The 19,267-nt window shown below is 39.9% G+C and overlaps 1 protein-coding gene across 3 annotated transcripts; it reads right to left on the bottom strand.

Moving 5' to 3' along the window:
• Window positions 88-18,567, bottom strand: LOC110396835 (patatin-like phospholipase domain-containing protein 2). 3 transcript variants are annotated; one of them, XM_021392704.1, is made up of 9 exons: window positions 18,260-18,567; window positions 14,236-14,468; window positions 13,449-13,514; window positions 10,412-10,621; window positions 9,248-9,308; window positions 7,270-7,485; window positions 6,191-6,323; window positions 5,485-5,601; window positions 88-2,185 (listed from the first exon to the last, which is right to left on the bottom strand). In XM_021392704.1, the coding sequence occupies exons 1-9, from the start codon at window positions 18,444-18,446 to the stop codon at window positions 1,894-1,896; spliced, it is 1,515 nt and encodes a 504-aa protein (XP_021248379.1). In that variant the 5' UTR covers window positions 18,447-18,567; the 3' UTR covers window positions 88-1,893. The 3 variants fall into 3 exon arrangements, with proteins under 3 accessions (XP_021248379.1, XP_021248396.1, XP_021248389.1); XM_021392721.1 differs by lacking the exon at window positions 18,260-18,567 and adding an exon at window positions 17,916-18,189; XM_021392714.1 differs by lacking the exon at window positions 18,260-18,567 and adding an exon at window positions 17,603-17,764.

Raw genomic sequence — 19,267 nt, 5'->3', positions numbered from 1 at the left:
GGCCGGAAGTGGGGGGTGACGTTCCTGGGGTAGCGCGCGGCCATGAGGCGTAGGAGGGTGAAGTAACGCAGACACACAGAAAACCCGGACATTTCAGCTTTTAATTGTGGTTTCAATAACATTTCCAGATTGTGTTGCAAATTTGAGGATACACACACACAAGACAGGAACAGTTGAAATAGAATAGCACCAGGGATTTGTAACAAGAATGTGACAGTGGGGCTGTTGTGCCCCCAACATTGTCATCATTTTCATGCTGTACCATTTAGTACTTCAAGCTTAGGGGAATCACAGCTGCGTAACTGCTTAAAGGCTGGTCCAATGCAGAAAGACTTGGTTTTGCTCCTGGAAGACCTCTATGTACCCACGCTTACACTCCTGAAGGAAACGCTTCCTTCTCTCCCCCTCCTGTACTGTGTTGCTCACCCCTGCTCCTCCCTTATCTCAGTGCTCCTGCTGAGTACCCCTCCGTCTCTTTCCTGGGCCACAACAGAGTTGCCCAGAATTCATATCTGCTTACAGGAAGCCCACAAACATCACACACCTGCTGCAAACACATGGCAACCTGACCTTTAAAGAGAGCTGCTTCCTTCCACTTAAAAAAACCACACAAAACATGTCCAAGAGATGATACTAAATCAGCAAAATGGTAGTTAATCTCAACAGGTACTACATTTTCTGAAGTATTCATACACTGATGCATTGTCTTCATTACATTTACACAGAACCTTTGTTGAGGTAAGTGTTTACAACCCTTATCACTCAATACAGATGTGATCCAGACCACTTTCAACCCATTATTTGAGACCTTTGTACAGCCCCTGGCTACTGCTGCTTCCACCAAGTCTTACAAATTTGCTTTGTCTGACAAATGTTCTTGGAAAGCTCTCCTGGGGCTGCCAGGCCTTCCAGAGCCTGAAAGGACCCTTTTTAATCCCCCCAACCCACCTCTAGCAAGAGGAAAGCGAAGGAAGAGCAGAAAAATCTCCTGAGATGGAGGGGAAATAAATGGATCAAGAATGATTGGGCAGCAATTAGAGAGAAGACCAGAACAGCCACCACTCAATATACACGGAAGTACGTTAACATCTGCCATAAAGTTTAACACCTTCTGAAATTACTAATCGCAGCCACTATTTTAACTACTTCTCTATACTTAGTCAAGTATTAAGCTCTTACTGAGTACACAGAAGTCCTATGAAGCCACTGAAAGTGTACCTGATTACATCTCAGGTGAAAGCGTCCCAGTTCTCGTGACTTTTTCCACTGAAGTATTTAAGAAAGGAAAGAGCCATAGAGGAACCTGAGCAGCCATATAAACTGTGCAGTACAGACAATATCCTAGACTAACACTGTTCCTACATTATCTCATGCAGACAATTTTCCGTAAATAGAACAGTACATTTAACGTAAGGCATACAGACATGGGAGGCCACTAAAAAGCACAAATGCATATTTCCCTTTATGAAGTACAAATCCAATTTCATTAAGTGCTATAAAAGTAATCTGAAAACATGTTATTGGGAATTATGTTTTTTTAAAAAGCTTTTGTTATCAATGCTTGTTTAACAAGATGTTTACAGAATTTACATTTTTCTCCTAAGGTAGATTTAAAAAAAAAAATAATCTCATTTCCAGAGAGACACTGTTTACTACAAACTTTACTATAGGTTACTGAGCTGGTGCTTTGAGAGACATGTAGTCTATTACTTAGCATAGCAGCCACTGTTTTAATGATCCATAAAACAGCAGAACTCCAAAGGCAGATTTCACAGGAAGCTGTAAACATTTTTCCAAGACTTATTGGCAATAAACAAAGTGACCTTTAGTCCTTTGGGATTTAAATTTCTCTGCCAATTTGGAATTTTGGAAGCTGTGGAATCTACTTCCAAATTAATATTCTGGAGCAGTTTGGAAACTTGTCTCTGAGGAGGAGTCGAAATCTATTTCCAAACCAAACTCATCAGAATTTGGGAGAAAATTAGGATAGGAGTTTAAGTCTGACTGCTCCTCTGTCTTAGGAGAAGTATGTTTCATAACCGAGTCCATGTAGCATGAAGATTCCCAGAGCCAGGTTTCAATGTCTGCAGAAGAGTGAGGCATTTTAAGATGACAGTATGAAGAATGGAATTCCACAGTAGATGGGGCAGTCTGACATTTTCTTAGTGGTGTGTAATTGTCTTTCCTGTTTAAGAAAAAAAATGCAAAAAAGATAAAAAAAAGACTAGCCATGTTTCAATGATCTCTCTATTCAGATTTCTTACAGGGAACCTTCATGACAAAGAACACTACAGGAAAAAAGTTAATTCTAAGCGTACTTAATGAGTTAGGATACAAAACAATAGGAAAAGGATCTTAAAACAACCTTACCTGGAAGAAAAGCATCCTACCATTATGTGATGTCCTCAGAAGTGTATATAAAATTGTTAAATTACAAGTCATCATGCTGTTCTAATATGTTTAGAAGGGGAGATCCAATTGGTGCATTACCTCTTGAATAATTCTGATCTCCCCTAGCTACCCACTTAGAGAATATAGTCACTCGTGAATCACAGTAATTACCTGACATTAACAAACATGGTCTCAACATTCACCAGGAAAGACAGTCGTTCAATTTCACAAACACCATCTTGGCATTACATATCACAATTGGCCAAGTATCACCAACTTGAGCAACTGGAACAGAGGTTTCCTAATCTTTAAAACACCACCTAGATCACCGGGTTAGTCCTTCTTTTGTGAAACTGAGATTATCACCAAGAATACTAATTTTTTTTTCCTAGAAGTTCTCTCTCTTCTCTTGCAATGCTTTAGGGAAACAAAAAATAAAAAACAAACCACCATCATTCACTCCCCTCCAAACAGACTCCCTACACACATGCTTCAACATCAGTTTCTATACTTGAATATCAGATGCACTAAAAGATACCATCCAGCAGGTGAAGCTCCTAGAAGAATGTCCAAACTGTAAACAGCTCAAGTTTTCATGAGATTTAAGTCTGGTTGCAAAAGAGAAGCTAAATCTGACAACATAGGAGGAAGAGTGGAAAACACAATGGGATTATTTCTTTTCGGAAAAGCAGCAGTAAGTTCTTGATGGATACTGAAACACAGTACAATCCCAAAGAGTGTTGCCTATAGAATACAGTGTGAGATTCTACATATATAGCCTTGGGACCTAGCTATCTGAAGAGGAAATTCATTTAAAGAAAGGCTTCAGAAAACTTCAAAGTTTGACAGTGTAAATGACTCTGTGGGCGTTGATCATCACTGTGTTTTAACCCCAGTAGGCAGACAAGTACTACACAGCCGCTCACTGTGGGTAGTTGAAAGAAACTGGAGAGGTAAATGCATGAGAGCTTATGTATTGAGATAAGCACAGTTTACCAGGTCAAGCAAAAGCTACAAGCAAACCAAAATGAAGGATTCATTCACTACTTTCCATCAGCAGGCAGATGTTTAGCCATTTGTAGGAAAGCAGAGTCCATCACGCAATAGTTCAGTGGGAAGACAGACACCATCATTCTGAGTCCCATCTCACCCCTAATCCCCGCTTTCTTCTTTCTCCAGCTTTTATGGCTAAGCATAAGCACATGGTAGGGGATATGCCTCTGGCCAGATTGTGTCAGCTGCCTTGGTTCTGTTCCTGCTCAGCTTCTTGTGCCTCCCCAGCTCCTCACTGGCAAGCAGCACAAGGACACTGGACTGGAGAGCTAACAGTAGGGTAATAGCAGATATATATAAAGAATGACATTTCTACTCAGAAAGATGACCTCAAAAGCCAACAAATGTTATGCAAGTAGAAGGCTTTACATCATTTCAGAAAGAGAGAAAAGAGGCTACTTGCCTAAGAAGAGTTAAATGCTTATGAAATCTGGATAAAAATGAATATTGTAAAGAATACTTTTACTACTTGATATCAGGACACCATTTGATTCTTCTAACAAAGGAAGAAAACTCAGGTTTCAACCTCCATTAAGTCATTCCATTAAGCCAGAACCTTTACCAGTGAGTTTGACGACTTTTAGAAGATGGAGCACATGAATCAGATCTTTCATGATGCCAGTACAGAGCCTCTCAAAGCTTCTTTCTTACAAGGAAATAGGAACAAGCAATTCTTCACAGTGAGTGCAAAACTGCACTTCTGGTGGCTCAGTGTATAAAACCTCCACAGTAATAAAGAATATTTTTGGTTTTCCCTCCTTAAATTTATTATTAGAAGACAATGAGAATTGAAGAAAGCTTGGCTCAAAATGAAAAGTTTTTTTTTTGTGTTTTGAATTTAAAACTATGCTGCATATGGAACAAGGCAATACTTTAACTGAAATAAGTGCTGCTGTTAGGTGTCTCCAGCGCTAGAGTTATCTCTTGGAAGCTTTTACGAAGCATTTCAGAGTTCTGTTTAGTGCTGACAGCTTTTCAGGCCAATTTATCTCCCTCTCCTCCAAACAAGCAACTCCAGAAGCTGAGACAAGTATCACAAAAATTACTGTAGAAAAACATATCCTGCTCTGCTAAGTCTGGATTTCTGCCTTTTCAAACCAAATCTTAGGAGAGTTCATTTTTATAACCATTTGGACCTCAGAGAGGGTCTATGAACACCAGCTCCACTCTGACATGGCTGCACAAATCACTGTTTCAGCAACAAGTCTATTTTAAATGGAGAATGTGGGCTGTTGTATTATTTTGTAGAAGTTCTTCAAGATCCTTCGGCAAACACTAAACTCCTCAACAAAAGGTGAAACGAATGGCAGTGTTAGATTCCTACTAGGGCAAGTTGTGACCGATTCCTGCATATACATTGTGCTAAGAAGACTAACAGAAGCATTAAGTCTAGAAGGCTAAACCCCATGCCAATTTGATAGGAGAAACATAAACCTAGTTACAACTAGGTTACAGAAGAGGTCCCTTCCATGCAAATAGAGGGCCTGTATTTCTCTATATGGAAATAGGGAATTCTCATATTTGTCTTATTTTAGTTTTTCCCAGCTACCTTACCTTCATATTCATCTATGTGTTTTTTTAATTTTGTTTTATGCTCTTACAAGGGTCCCTGGCTAGACTCCTAGAAATCCAGTCTTTCTCCCAGTGTCTTCCAGTTCCTAACTGCCATGCTGATTTAGAACTTCTGAGCAACCATTTCCTCTTTTCTCATTGACTGCTTCAGCTATTACGAAGCAGAGCAGAAGCAACGTCTCTGTTCTCAGTCATCTGACTGCTCTCTAACACCCACTAAAGTATAACTCTGCCAATAAGACAACACCCCTTCATCTATAATATGCAGCAGTCATTGATGAACTACAAAGAACTCCATACAGCATACTTAAAAAATAAGAGAGTCAGAAGCAATTAGAACAGTTTTGTGCTACTCTTAAGAAAACTATTAAATCCTATTTTAATAGGAAAACTTATTAGTACTTGAAGTTCTGTTAAGAGAGAACTTTTAAAAACGTGTAATTTTCATGCAGCAGCACACCAATTTACCTGGATGTACAGAACAGCCTCTTTTTAGCCTGGGAATAAACTGTACCGGCAATCTGAAGAAGTTGTTCTTGCATCCATCTAACATCAGCAGGCATGTCAGGAAACCAGTTTACTAACCTACAATCAAAATACACAAGTTAGTTTGTAAACAGAGCTCATCCATGTTATGTCCCTACATAACGCATCTAACAAAACAGCTTGGGGAGAACAACAGCTGTGTTAACTCCCCCACCAATATCTCCAGATCTTCCTAGCCTCTCTAAATTTCCATTTAATTCACTCATCTCTTCTCTACAACCTAAAGAAAAAAAGAGGCTAGCACATATCACTACATCTCTGATTTATGCTGAGTGTCTGACCAGTATAGTCATTCTACTAAGTTCCAAGGTAGACTGCAAAAAATTCCTGTCTTTCAGACCTGTTTCTGTGTAGCAGGAACTTTCCGGTGAGTTTAGTGTCACATGGGAGAAGAAACAAGAACAAGAGAAAAGCACAATGGAAGAATGAAAGGAAGGCAGATGTAGAACAATGTCACAGATGGTTTTTTGTGTTCCCCCCCCCCCCCCCACCCAAAATGCTCCTAACAAGTCAGTTATACTGGACAGTTAACATTGGAATTATAGAGTACCAGAGCACCTACAAAACTGAATAAGCATTCAATTATACTCAAGTGTAATTACAAAGCAGTTCATTAAAACTTTCTTACCGTAAAGCAGCAGAATAAGCAGACTCCACAGGTAGCGTATATGGTAGCATCAGATAGGATAGCACCCGCATTGGGAAGAGTTTAGAGAACTGAGCATAGAATCCATTTGGTTCTTTACAAGCTTCCTGAAGCGCTTAAGAGTAATTGTGTTTGAGAAAGATGTTAGACTATTTGGGAACTGTTCAAATAATTCACTCAAGGTTTGGTAATCTTCAGTCAATATGATCAAGTCTTACTGAATAAGGCTCAGATAGAAACTGGAAAAAGTAATCTCAAGGCACTTATCATAAGCATTCTCAATGCTATTTTAAAATACAGGAAGCACTGGCTATTATCACAGAGACAAAAAGACATTACTCAGAACTGCTAAGCAGTAAATTTAAGTATTATTAACTTATTATGAGAAGATGCAAGGTTCACCTCTCCAAAAATACTTACGTATTTTAGACAGCATTCTTGCCTTGTCTGAGACTGCGTAACTTTAAGGAGTTTAAATTCTAGAGTTCCACATATTCCAGTTTTTATACACAGTTTTCAAAAGTTTCACACTTCATATTTTATTCTCCTAAGTCACTAGGGCTACAGATTTCAGATCTTGAAAATACTCATCAGCATCCACAGAAGATTTTGATAAGAATTATAGACTAAGAAATACCAGAAGTGCTCCTGGCCTATTAACATCTTATTAAGACAACAGGAAAACCAGGCAATTAGAAATCTACTAAGGTATGATATAAAAATAAGACGGGGTAACCAGTGTTTGGATTTGAAGTTCAACTTTATTGTTAAATATACATTTACAAAGATACTGTAGACTTACAAACTAAATCCAAACCACAGGAGAATTTAATTCATGACTCCACGAAATAACTCCTTCACCCTGTTTGTCTTATTTTTGTAGCTAAATCAAAACGTACATGTTCCCATTGTCTAAGTACTTAAAGAACGTTTCATAGGGAGTAATACGATTAAATAAAAAACATATTTTGCAAATTATAAGATTAGAGTAAGGTTGGGGGGTAAGATGGGAAATCACTATTTGCCATTTAAAGTTACAGAACACAGTCTGAAGAATGTACCTTTACGAAGCCTAGGAGGTAGACTCTCAAATATGCTCTTCTCCAGAGGCCAGGGATTTTGCTTCAGTGCCTCACCGAGTACTTCCACTTGTGAGGTTTCCACTCTGTTGTTTTCAGACATATTTTTTTTCTTCATATAGTCAATGTGTTGTGCACCTTCATGAGGATTTGCTTTTGTGAAGGACAAGCTGACATAAATTGAGTCATTCAGAATACCTGAAAGAGTCAAGAGCTTCCACTTAGGCTCAGTCCACAGGTCTTCAGAGTACCTGTAACTCTTTTATCATTGCAAGAGGTGTTATCCCGAGGAAACATATTCTACCCAATGTCAAATACACTTGTTCTTATAAGCACACAAACATTTATTCATCGTTATGACTGCTCTTGTACAGATTTAGATCTTACTTTAAAAGAAATTCTAAAGCAAATGAAAAACAATCAATTGAAACTGAATCTGAAACACATGGTCTTTTGCCAAGGTTGTTTTCCAGCAGCAAAACAAATGATTTAAAGGAGATGAGGAAAACTGACGTCATTTTCATCTGAAAGAAAACGTCTACAATGCATCAGACTAGAATGGGAAATTTGACACAGAAGGTACCACAAGAATACTTAGAGGCGCTGTCACAAGGTAAGAAAGGAAAGAAAGTAGGGTAAGTATTGTTTTAAGATACATTCAAAGTATAAATCTAAATCAGCATTTGCTGCTGCTAAGTGTCAAAAGAATATACGAAGACGTCAGCAGAGAAGTTATCTATATCAAAGTGTTCTAGATGGGAAAAAAAGGAGCTCCTACAGTTGAAACAGCTTAATGAGAAAGTAGATACATAATTAAAGAGTTTGGAAAGCATATGGTAAGAACAGAAGTATCACATCAGTAGTATGAAAATGAGGACAAATAGTGCAGTACATAGGGGATGTGAGGGGAAAACAAAGACCTGCACACAATCTCAGATTTGGCATCAGATGGAAGTGTGCACGCAGGAAACTTGTAGGTGCAGTACATGAACACAGCCCATCTTAGCACAGGCAGCCCCGAACTATAGGCATGTTTGGCAAAAGTTGTGCTTTTAATTAACTTGCAAAGGATCTAAGGTGGGATTCTCTTAAAAAATATTTAAAAACATTACTAGAAATGAAACTCTTAAGCAGAACTGGGATGTTCTTGAACATGAAGAAATTGTTTCAAGGAAGCATGAATAGTGTTTGCTTAGAGTATGAGCAATGAACACATCAAGCTGCAACTACATTACAGCATGTTAGCTGGTACTAACTCTAATAGTACAAACATCATAATTCAATTTCCATTCCTATAATCTGTTACAGTTACCTTCATGCTAAATAGTAAATTATTTTTTCTAACTTGTCTGTCTCAGAATTGAGCAAGGAATGAGATTTATAGATATTTTACTTTGATTCAAGAGAAAAAGAGAACATCTTTCAGTTATGATCTGGATCCCAGTAACTGTTACATTTTAAGGACCTCTTGTAAAGTCTTTCATAATATAAACAAAGTATTTATCTGTTACTTATTTAATACTACTGTTAGACAGTTCCTAGTTTGGACTGTAATGTTTTACCTACAGATTTACTTGGACAATACAAGAGGGGAAGTGATAAGAAGATGCAGGTTGCACAAGAGTGCAGTCTACTCCTATCCTCTGGTATTAACACAAAAGAAATGAATATAGTTTTCCAACAATTATGAGTAGAATTCCTTGGTAATTTCACTTAACAATTCCCTAATATTCACTTCACACAAGATAGACAAAAATCGTGAAGTGCAGTTTTTGTGTGACAGCACAACTACCTCAGGTAAATAGTTAAAGCTATTCTGAATTTCAGTTGATACAAATCATATGAGAATATAACTTACAAAACCCCCTGCTCCTTCTCCACCCTTTTAAAAAGAAAGCCAAACAGAAAAACACACAAGTTAACAACACTTCACCAATAATTACCCACAAGAGTAACATACCATTCTCTCTCAAGAATTTAAAAGCATCTGAATATCCTTGCTCACAGATCTCTCCTAGTACCTGCAAGCAGAGGGTAAATGAATCAGACAAATAACCAAATAGAAAACTTAAATTTCAGATCAGGAGTCCATAGAGTAAGAAGCCACTTACAACTATCCTCCATCCTTGTTAGTGGAAAATTTCCTTACAGTTGCTATAATTCAGTAGGTTCAGGTTAATATACCTACTGTGTGCTACATATGGTTATACATACATCTGCTTAGCTTTAATCTATCACAGATGCACTGAATTATTTAGTAATAAGGACAGCATTCTAATGGTTTAGAAGAATTTCCTCTCTCATTTCATGTCTTTGACTAGCATAATGCCAGAAGGAAATAACAATGCAAAAGGGTGGCTTGGTGGAATATGTCAGTTCCCTCCCCATGCTTCCCAATTCCCAAAACTGTAAGAGGTCAGCTGTGCAATTCTCATGTTCCAGCTCAAACTTAGCCTTCCACATGAAAACATCTTTCAGCAGATGCAACACCAGCTCATCTACTAATGTGCACAGTAGTCCTGGACAAAAGAAAAAAATTAACATATACATAAGTAGAATTTAATGGTTTTTTTTCCCCAAGTAGTAAAAAAATTAAAGCATCTACAGCGATCAAAATATTACTTCTCCTCTGTAGTGTATCCCAAGTTAACTAGCAGTCTGTCTTCAATTTTTTCAGCTTTAGTAACTGCAGTTCAAGTCATTTCCCTAATCAGATCTGCAATTACAAGTGCTTAGCAAAGTTTAAAGACTAATATCTGAGGTAAGCAGGTTGCAAGTTTACAAAAAAAACCTGAGGCTTTAGAACTTCTGCAAAGTTCTGAAGAGCCTGGTCAGCAGGTAAACATGAAGAGACTCTAAACTGACAGTTATTAATTTACCAGTGTGGATTTTGTGACAGAATCCTGTGCTAATTCCTAAAGAAACAGAGAAAGTCAGTACCAATTTTAGTCAGAGAGACTAAAAAAAGGAGAACTAACACAGTCTATGAATAGAACAAATAAGAATTGTCATGAGAAAACTTTATATGACCAGATGAAGTGCTATGATTACTGTAGCTTTCTGCAAAAAGTATATCTTTTATATGGAAAAATGTTTTATTAAATACATGAAGGCAGTGAGTTACCTTAGGTTCTGGTGGAAAGAGTGCTTGTGTTAAACGATAAAGGTTCCCCAAACTGAGCTGAATGCTGGTATTAGTCACATTCATTTCATGAAAGTTGGCAGAATTCCCCTTTGGACAGATATCACACTCCCCAGCAAAAGGTGAAACTGTGATGGTATTCTTGGATTCATACTGAGGCAAGTTGTCACTGATTCCTCCATCCACATAGCGCTACAAAGATTAAAAGTAGTAGAAAGAACACATACATTTTCAAACTAGCAGATTTCCTGTTAAATAGCATTTAAGACTAGCAGAACAGCCTCTGCTATGCTCCCAGACTAAACATTTTGGATAGTACGCTTTGTCCTATAGTTCTACAGAAAATCTGAAAGTATTCTATTTGGGATTTCTTTGGATGTTTAAGAAAGAGCAAGTCCATTTTAAGGATGATAATCCCACACAACATGCTCTAAAATAATTGGCACAACTGTCTCCCCTTCCTTAAAGGACAGCACTAGCCTATGAGCTACCAGGGTGCTTCTGTGGAAAGAACAGTAGAGAACAGCACTCCACTTCAAGTTTTAGGTTCCATGATATTAAACCATTCAGTTTAAAAAGAGATGCTTATAAGTGCTCTTGGAATTAGAATTTACAATCAAAGGATGATAAATATTTGGACATTAAGAAATTGCAAATATAAGTGGAAAAAAAAGCTTTGCACGCAAGTTTAGAAGGTGTCCCAAGTTATATTTTTTGGTGTGCTCAGCCACTCCTGTCCATAGTTTTAATGCGTCATCATCACAAAGGTTTTAGGATCCAAGAACTGGAGGTAACAGATGCAGCAGCTGCAGAGGCAAAAACTTAGCCAGCCGCTCACACTAGCCTTCTCTCCAGCAGAGCCAGTTTTAGACAGTTTGTTCTAACAGCATCAGGAGATCACCTCCTTACCAACTTTGCTGTTTTAGTGGCCCATTTTCCTCCTTCCTAACCAGGCATCAGACATAACCTGTAGGTCTTTCTATAAAATAGAAAGGCAAGGTGGCTTTGAGCAGGTGCAACCTGGATTACCAGTTTAATCTGGATTGATACTTGCTCCCCAAGCACTGTGAGAAACAAATTAGGAATGAGGAAAAGGACAGCTCAGAGCAATTTATTCAACATACTCTTCTAGAGAAGCCTGTTCCTACCTGTTAGCTTTTTTGGACACTTCTGATCCAGCAGTAAGCAGCTGCTGACAAGCTTCCTACAGGTGTATAATGCAATCGCCAAATCCTTTGTGGAAGCATCAAAAGAGGTTTGGGCAAGAAGGAAAGGCACAGCCACAGAACGCAACCTTGTCATTAAGTTATGCAGACATGGAAGCACATGCCTGAATTATGCTGGCTGGTTTTCATTGGTGTGGCTTTTTTTTGGGGGGGGAAGGGGGACTGTTGTTGTCATTGGGTTGTTTTTTTTTTTGCTTTTTGTTTGCAGTTTCTGCCTCATTCCCTTAACATGTTCCGAACCCATGGATATGAATGAAAGGTATTGTTTGTTTTTTGTTTTACACAAAAACAACAAGCATCAACCCAACCCACTTCACAACTTGGCAATTAGGTAAAAAAGGTGACCTCCATTTAGATCCCTGTTTTCCCACCTAATGAGTGAAAGACTGGTAGATCTCAGTCACTCTCTTTGGTAAGTTTACACTAGCTTGGTGAGGCACATAGCTTGTGCCTCGTCACAACATAACTGTCTCTTACTAAAGACAGGAGGGAGAGAAGAGGGTAGAAGGAAGAAGAAAGCTTCATGTTGGGGAAGGACCTAAAATCCAACAGAAACTAGCCTTTGGCAGTTCTACTGCTTACAGAACAGCTAGCCTACAACTGAAGTTGTTTCATATGATAAAGTCCTTCAGCAAACCTGCTTCTTTTGCTAACACTGACCATGCTGTCAAATGGAATGCAACACAGCCTGAAAGGTAATGCTCTGAAAATACTCTGAACTTCAGCTGTTGCAGCAGGTGCGCACAAGTAAAGAGCTGTTGCACATTACTAGTATCACACACTTACTGGACATTATCCACAAGTCTTTGTTTTGAAGTATATGTGCAGGAAGCACCAAGCCACTACATGTCAAGAAGCTACCAAGTTTAAATACTAGACGTTCTACAGTATTTAAGCCCTACAGGAGTCATACCAACCATATGCGAGTGTGGTATTCTTACCAAGTTACAACATGTTCCCTAAGCATTAAAATGATAACAAAATCATTGCAAAGAACAAGAGGATAAGGTTCCTTCTTTCTCTTCCTGCAAAATAGGGCCAAATAAAGCATCACTTGTACGTTTTTGTACTCTGAATGAGGTCTTCTAAAATAACGTTGTTGTCTGGTGACAAGGACTGAATAGCCAGATTATCCTGGATCCACCTAAACCTTGGATTCAGTCCAACGTCCTGTTTTCATAACACCTTTAATCTGGAGGAGTTTAAGAAGACATACAAGGTTTAGAAATACAGATAAAGAAAAATCCCCATACAGTTCTAATCACTTTTGCTTTAATTTAAGCATTTCATGGCTATCCTTGACCTTTTAGTACTTACAGATAGCCTTGAGAACAGTCTGTGACTGACCACTTTTAAGGATTTTCTTTTTTTCCCCCCCAACATTCTTCCCCTCTCCTTGTTTAAGAAAAACTAAACTTGAAAAGAAGGAAAATGCAACTCAGTGCAACACCACAATGAAAAGTCATTAACATGTCACAAAGTGCATGCCTACTTCAAGACCTGTTAACCCAAACACCTACAGCAAACTATACTAACTTATCGGCAGTTGTTACCTCTTGAATGGGGAACTTTAGAAAACTCAGTATAGCCATGATGTATCAAGAGATTTTGTAACCATGGAATTACGTGCACTAATGGGAACAGACAAACAACTTGTAGCAAACATATAGCTACAGTACTAAGAGCTCTGGCAAGAGGATTTTTTTGCACTATGATAACAAAAAAGCATATACACTGTCTTTTGTTATTTTCAGAATAGGTGGAATTATTTTTAGATCTTAACAGAGACTTACCACACCTCTAAACGATGGTGGAATTAGGCCACAATAAATTGGGACAAATGAACTACAGATCAATGCCTGTAGGAAAATGAAATTATATAAATTAAACCGTAACCATTTTGTTATTGAAGTTATCATTCATATTAATCTCTTCAGATGCTAGCAAAACCAACTGAACAAGCAACCAAAAAAACTCAAGGAAGTACTCTTACATAATTACTAAAATAAAGTTATTATCAAGTATTATTTTATACAGAGGACATTCCATTTTGTTTTTAATGCAATCACATTTTATCTTCAAAAAAGATTTACAGAAGGACCATCTGTAGAAATACTAATTAGAAAGAAAAAGTTTATGATCATTCCCTCAAGCTACGCATTTTCTGAGTAACCCATGTAACTACTTAAGGACACTTGCATGATTCCAGAGGAATGATATTGTGCTAGCTTTTACACTGCTATTAAGAAATAAAAAAAGCTATTTTAAAATGCTTCCTTACCACTGCTTTTATAAAAATAACTTTGCAAGATATTATTCATGACAGATACAGTTTCTTTAGGTGCACAGAACTTTAAAGGCATATCTGTTTTCAAGCTCTCTCACAGACCTACTCACTCCATTCATGGTTACATTAACTGGAAAAACTAGTAAATGAATGTCATAATGAAGTTTGAATTAATTTTTAAAGTACAGTCAAAGTAACAGTGACTTCAGCTGTTTAAGATGGAAATCCAACAGAAGACACTAAATGGACTCAAGAATACAAAAACCTCAGGAAGCTGCCAAAAAGAAACATACCTGGACAACTTCTTCCTTAGAATTAAAATTGGATATCAATGTGTTTTTACCATCTGAGACTCTAGTTAGTGAAACACACAGTCTGCCTGATGACAGCAGGTGAGTATTTTCTGGAAGATTTCTCATCAATCCATCTCTTATGATCTTTATCACATTAAAGGAAGGGTGAAGAGGACCAAGATTCCGCTTTCTAGCTTCTTTGGCTAATGCCAGAACATCCGCACAAGCTTCAGCTGCAAATAAGACACATTTCATTTAAAGGATGGAAATTAAAAAAAAAAAAACAAAACAAAAAACCACCAAAACCCAAAACCCATTCTTCCTTTACTGAAGCATGTCTAGAGCTAAAACTTGTTCTGGTGAGGACCCAGCCACTAAGTTACTTATATTTGTTATTTCCATACAGACTGTAGATATAAAACTCCAATGCAAGATACTTCAGTTAGAAATCATTCCTTCTAGAAACGTGTTCTTTAAGAAGAAACAAAAATGAGTAACCTTCCATAAGCACACATGCATAGATGTACTCCATATGCAACATGCACAAAAACCACATAACGCACCGATTTAAATTCCGCAGTATCTCCGCCGAAGAAGCCTTGGTTCATCACAGCTAGTAATATTTGTTGGACATTAACAAAACATACTGTTACAGGGCACTGTAACTTTTAACTTTCTTTATATATAAACACAATAAGGGAAACATTTAGTGGGAACTTATGGTAGGGAACCTCCACAGGTAAGTTTTTAAAGCAGTGGGTAAGGAACACGGTGGAGATTTGCAACACAGGTCTCCACCTAAATAGGTGTTTGGTTGTGTTTTTTTTTTTTTAAAAGCCAAAATGTAACAGATATATTATCAAATTTTCTCCAATTAAATCAGCTTTTAGGAACTAGAGCAAACCACTACAGAGGACCATTGTTCCTACAGAACACCTGAATCACTCTAAGAACCACACAAATAGTCATGTTTAACAAGACTAACAATGATGAGCTGTTGTTTAAATATTGAGCATTACGCTTCTCCAGTGCATACTTTGGGGATATTGCCTGATAAGCCAGTCAGCTTGGAAGCGGAAGGGGAGTAGGGAGAAGGAAGGTCAAAGTAACAGGTCGTTAACCTGAGTGATACACTACAACGTCACCCAAAAATATGTTCAGAACCTGCAAATTTTAACTTACAGTTTCTTTCTAGAACAGATAGGAGTCAACTTAGCAAGCTAACCATCAACACTACACTAGAAAGAACTTTACTTAAGCTTTTCAGTTCAAATTTATGGAAATATTATCTTTCTACAAATTTGTTTTCTCCCCTCAATTAGCAATACCTCAACCTTTCTTAGCATACTAAGTCCACGCTTAAAAGAAAACACGATTATGACATCTGAATGGGTGACCACATCACAACTAAAACATCAAGTGTCCAAGACACCTATGGAGAAGATCTAAGCTGTGTGCACCTCAACGGTCTCTGTTTGGATTAGCCTAAAATGCACATCATGCTCTGAAGTACAGCCACCTCCAAGCTCCTCCCCTATCTTACCCTGAATTCAGTGAAGAAAGTTTCTCCCTCAATCTAGCAAAGAACACGTATTTTTTCCCTCTGTTCAATAGCTGTTTACATTAACTCGAAGTTCTACGGACTCTAGACAACAGACAACAAAAAGCAAGAAGAAAGCCCTTTATGTAAAACATCCAGCTACAAGCCTCCAGAAGACGAACCATACAAGTCAAATTAAGTCAAAAATCCTGTACACAAGCACAGCTGTAATTTTATGTGCAGGGACAAGGACATGAATTAAGGGCTGAGTCCATTCAAGTTTTGAACATCTCCAAGGACAGAGAGCCCACAGCTTCTCTGGGCACCTATCCCTACATTCCCCCCATCCCATGGCAATTTTCTTATCTTCGTATCATAGAATCAACAAGGTTGTAAAAGACCTTTAAGATAATCCAGTTCAACTGTCCACCTATCACCAATACTTCCCAGTATCTGCTCAGAATTTCCCTTGTTCCAGCTGTGTCTTGCCTCTCACCCTTCCACCAGGCACCACTCAGAAGAGCTGACTCTGCCTTTCCTCCTACAGTGAAAGGCAACTGTGAAAACATGTGGGACATACAGCCACAACTGCAGAAAGAAATACCATGTATTACATAGTATCAGTGTAAAGGAGCTGCACAGTACAAACTAATAAAGTGTATGAAATTATTATAATGTTTCCTTAGACCTCAATGGTGATCCTCTGCTTTCACACAACCACACCAAATTAGCAGCTAAAGAGATGCAGAATTGACATGGGTATACCTTCTTATTCTAATATTTCGAAGAACTTAGAATGTGGCTGCTTTTGATATGTCTTTTAATAATCCCAAGCATCTTTAAAAAAAAAAAAGATACTCTCACCCATAAAACTTAGTACCGAGGGTAGTGCTCATAAAGACATGAGTTATTCTATTATTTACAGATAATTCCACTTAGCACATAAGAAAGAGATGATGTTGGAATAATTTGAAGCCTGCAAGTCTTAGTTCTTAAAATACTAAAAGTCTTAAAAGCTGTTAAAATGAAATATTTTCAGGCAAGCAATTTGAGTTGTTTTTGTGCTTGTAAGCTCTTCTAAAATTCAATGCAGCTTCCACGACTTTTTAAGTAATCTACAACTAATTAGAACTTAACACTAGACACATACTAAAACTAAATCACTATTGTGGACAATCACGATCTGTTTTAAAGGCCAGTATCAAGTTCATAACAATTCACGTGTGCTACATTAGCACCTTAAGGTTAAATTGAAACACTTAAGTAGTGCAAGTTTATTGCTAAAGCTTTGAAGAAATTAATCAGAAGTGATAAGAGACCAGTGGTTGAGCAGCAGGCAGAAGCATTTCACTGCATCAGCCCTTTGCAGGCAGAGAACTTTTGCTATTTTAGTGAAGAGCTCCCTCAAAAGTTTTAAGAGAAAATCCAAGCCCTTGAATTTACAGTCTTATGGTTCTAAGCCTGCTAGGCGTACCATGAACACAAATGGTTAGTTTTGAGTGACAAGCCTTTATGCAGCGGATCTCTTTGTTTTAAAAGAAAAATCATTTTCAGATTTGCACAGATTTCATACACTTCTTAAAACAATAGTCGCTATCGGAAACAACTTAATATTTTATTGCATCAAGCTGCTTTAACATTCAACACGTCTAATCTACTAGGCTAATATATTTAGGCCCTCAATAGGTGAAAGTGTGGTATCCTTTTCCTTCTGCCAGGCAGGCAGTATTTCACAAGAGAGATTGTATTTACTTGCAAACTAGTACCTGTCATCTAGAAATATCTGGTACAAATACAAAATAGCACTATCTCGATAACTTAACTTACAGTCAGACTGGTAGAACACCTTGAGTTATGCTGAGTTGGAAGGGACTCACAAGGATCGCGGTGTCCAAACCACTGCTGCACACAGAACCACCCAAAACCAAACCCCACGTCTGAGAGCGGTGACCAAACACCCCTTGAACTCCAGCAGCTCGGTGCCACGACCACTGCCCTGGGGAGCTTGTTCCGGGGCCAGAGCTCCCTCTGGAAAACAAATTAACACCAACCACCTTAACCAGCCCCTGCCTAGCTGACCCATGCAATGCTAAGCCAGAGAAGAGAAGCGCACTGAAGCCAACCTCAGCGCTGATCGTACCTCACTCAGCCGTACCCCAAGAGAAGGGAAGCTTTAGGATAAGCACGGCAAAGCTAACAGGAACTCTAACGCAAATGTAACCGGAGCAGGGACGCGCTGGTTTCCCAGGAAGACGCACAGTGCCGACTCCAGCTGCGGGCCGAGCCGTGCCGTGAGGGGCGCTCCCTGCACGGCTGCCATCGCCACGCGGCAGCACCGCTCCGCAGCCCCGCACCGCCCCGACCCCAACGCAACCGCGGGCCGCCGGACGGACAAGGTCAGCCCGGCAGGAACGAGGCGCGGCCCGGCCCGCCCGCCCCCGCCGTGCCGCCGGCCCCGCCCGCCCCCCTCAGCTCAGCTCTGACCCAGAGAGCCGCCTCCGACGAGCACGGCGCCGGCCAGCGCGCCGGCCGAGGCGCCGTAGATGTGCCGGGCGTCGCGGATGATGTGCGGGGCGTGCTCCTGCAGGCAGGTAGCCGCACCGATGTGGTAAACGCCCAGGAAGCCGCAGCCGGCAAAGGAGACGCTCCAGCCGCGCTCGCGGTCCAGCATGGCCAGCGGCGGGGCGCTGCCGCTCCGGGCCCGCGCCGCTCCCGATGTCGCCGAGCTGAGCGGCTGGCGGGCCCTCCTGCGCCTTTACATGGCGACCGCGCCCAGCGCCGCCCGCCCGCCAATCGCCCGCCGCCCCTCGCCGCGTGGCGATGGCACAAGGCGGCCCAGCCAACCCGCGGGCGGCTGCAGAGCAGACCCCGCCCCGGGGCGCGGCAGCGGCACGCTGAGGCCGGGCGGCCGCTCGAGGTCCTTTAGTCTGCAGGTGGGTCGGGGAGGTTGTGGTGGTAGTTGCGTTTTGGACCGGGTCAGCACGGTATAGCTTGGTGGGAAGCTCTCAGCTTCGTTTGGCACAACCCTCGGACCCCATGCATGGGGTAGAAAGTGCATATTTAGCAATTTTTCCATTATCCGAGGCTCAAAAGGACATACTGTGTACATGATTATTTAAAACAGCATTTCGTGATGCTGTACAAACAAGTACAAGGAGAGCTCGATTCATCCAAAGCCCAAGCAGCCAGCAGGAGCAAGGCATCTCCACATGCCTGAATACCTCCAGAAGTTCTGTAGCACAGCAACATTGATTGGCAATAGATGATTAATACAGCATCATAGAAACATCTAGGTTGGAAAGGACCTTCAAGATCAAGAAGTCCAGCCATCCACCTTACCTACCAAGTCCCATCACCAACCCATGCCCTCCTATAACCACCTGCAATGGTCTGCATAGCACTGTGTGATGCACTGCCATGTCACCCCACTAACTCACCAGGGAGCAGGCCCATTTGCCAGCACAGTACTGTGGAAGAGCTGTCTCATGGCTA

The sequence above is a fragment of the Numida meleagris genome, chromosome 1 (assembly GCF_002078875.1).
Source record: "Numida meleagris isolate 19003 breed g44 Domestic line chromosome 1, NumMel1.0, whole genome shotgun sequence".
NCBI classification, from domain to species: Eukaryota; Metazoa; Chordata; class Aves; order Galliformes; family Numididae; genus Numida; species Numida meleagris.
This window is presented reverse-complemented; position numbering and strand designations above follow the sequence as displayed.

Coding starts and splice junctions, on each gene's coding strand:
- LOC110396835 (XM_021392704.1), bottom strand. CDS start 18,446: ATGCTGGACCGCGAGCGCGGCTGGAGCGTCTCCTTTGCCGGCTGCGGC. Junction 13,515..14,235: donor CTAAGGAAGAAGTTGTCCAG/GTATGTTTCTTT, acceptor ATTTTCCTACAG/GCATTGATCTGTAGTTCATT. Junction 6,324..7,269: donor ACCTCCTAGGCTTCGTAAAG/GTACATTCTTCA, acceptor ATTACTCTTAAG/CGCTTCAGGAAGCTTGTAAA.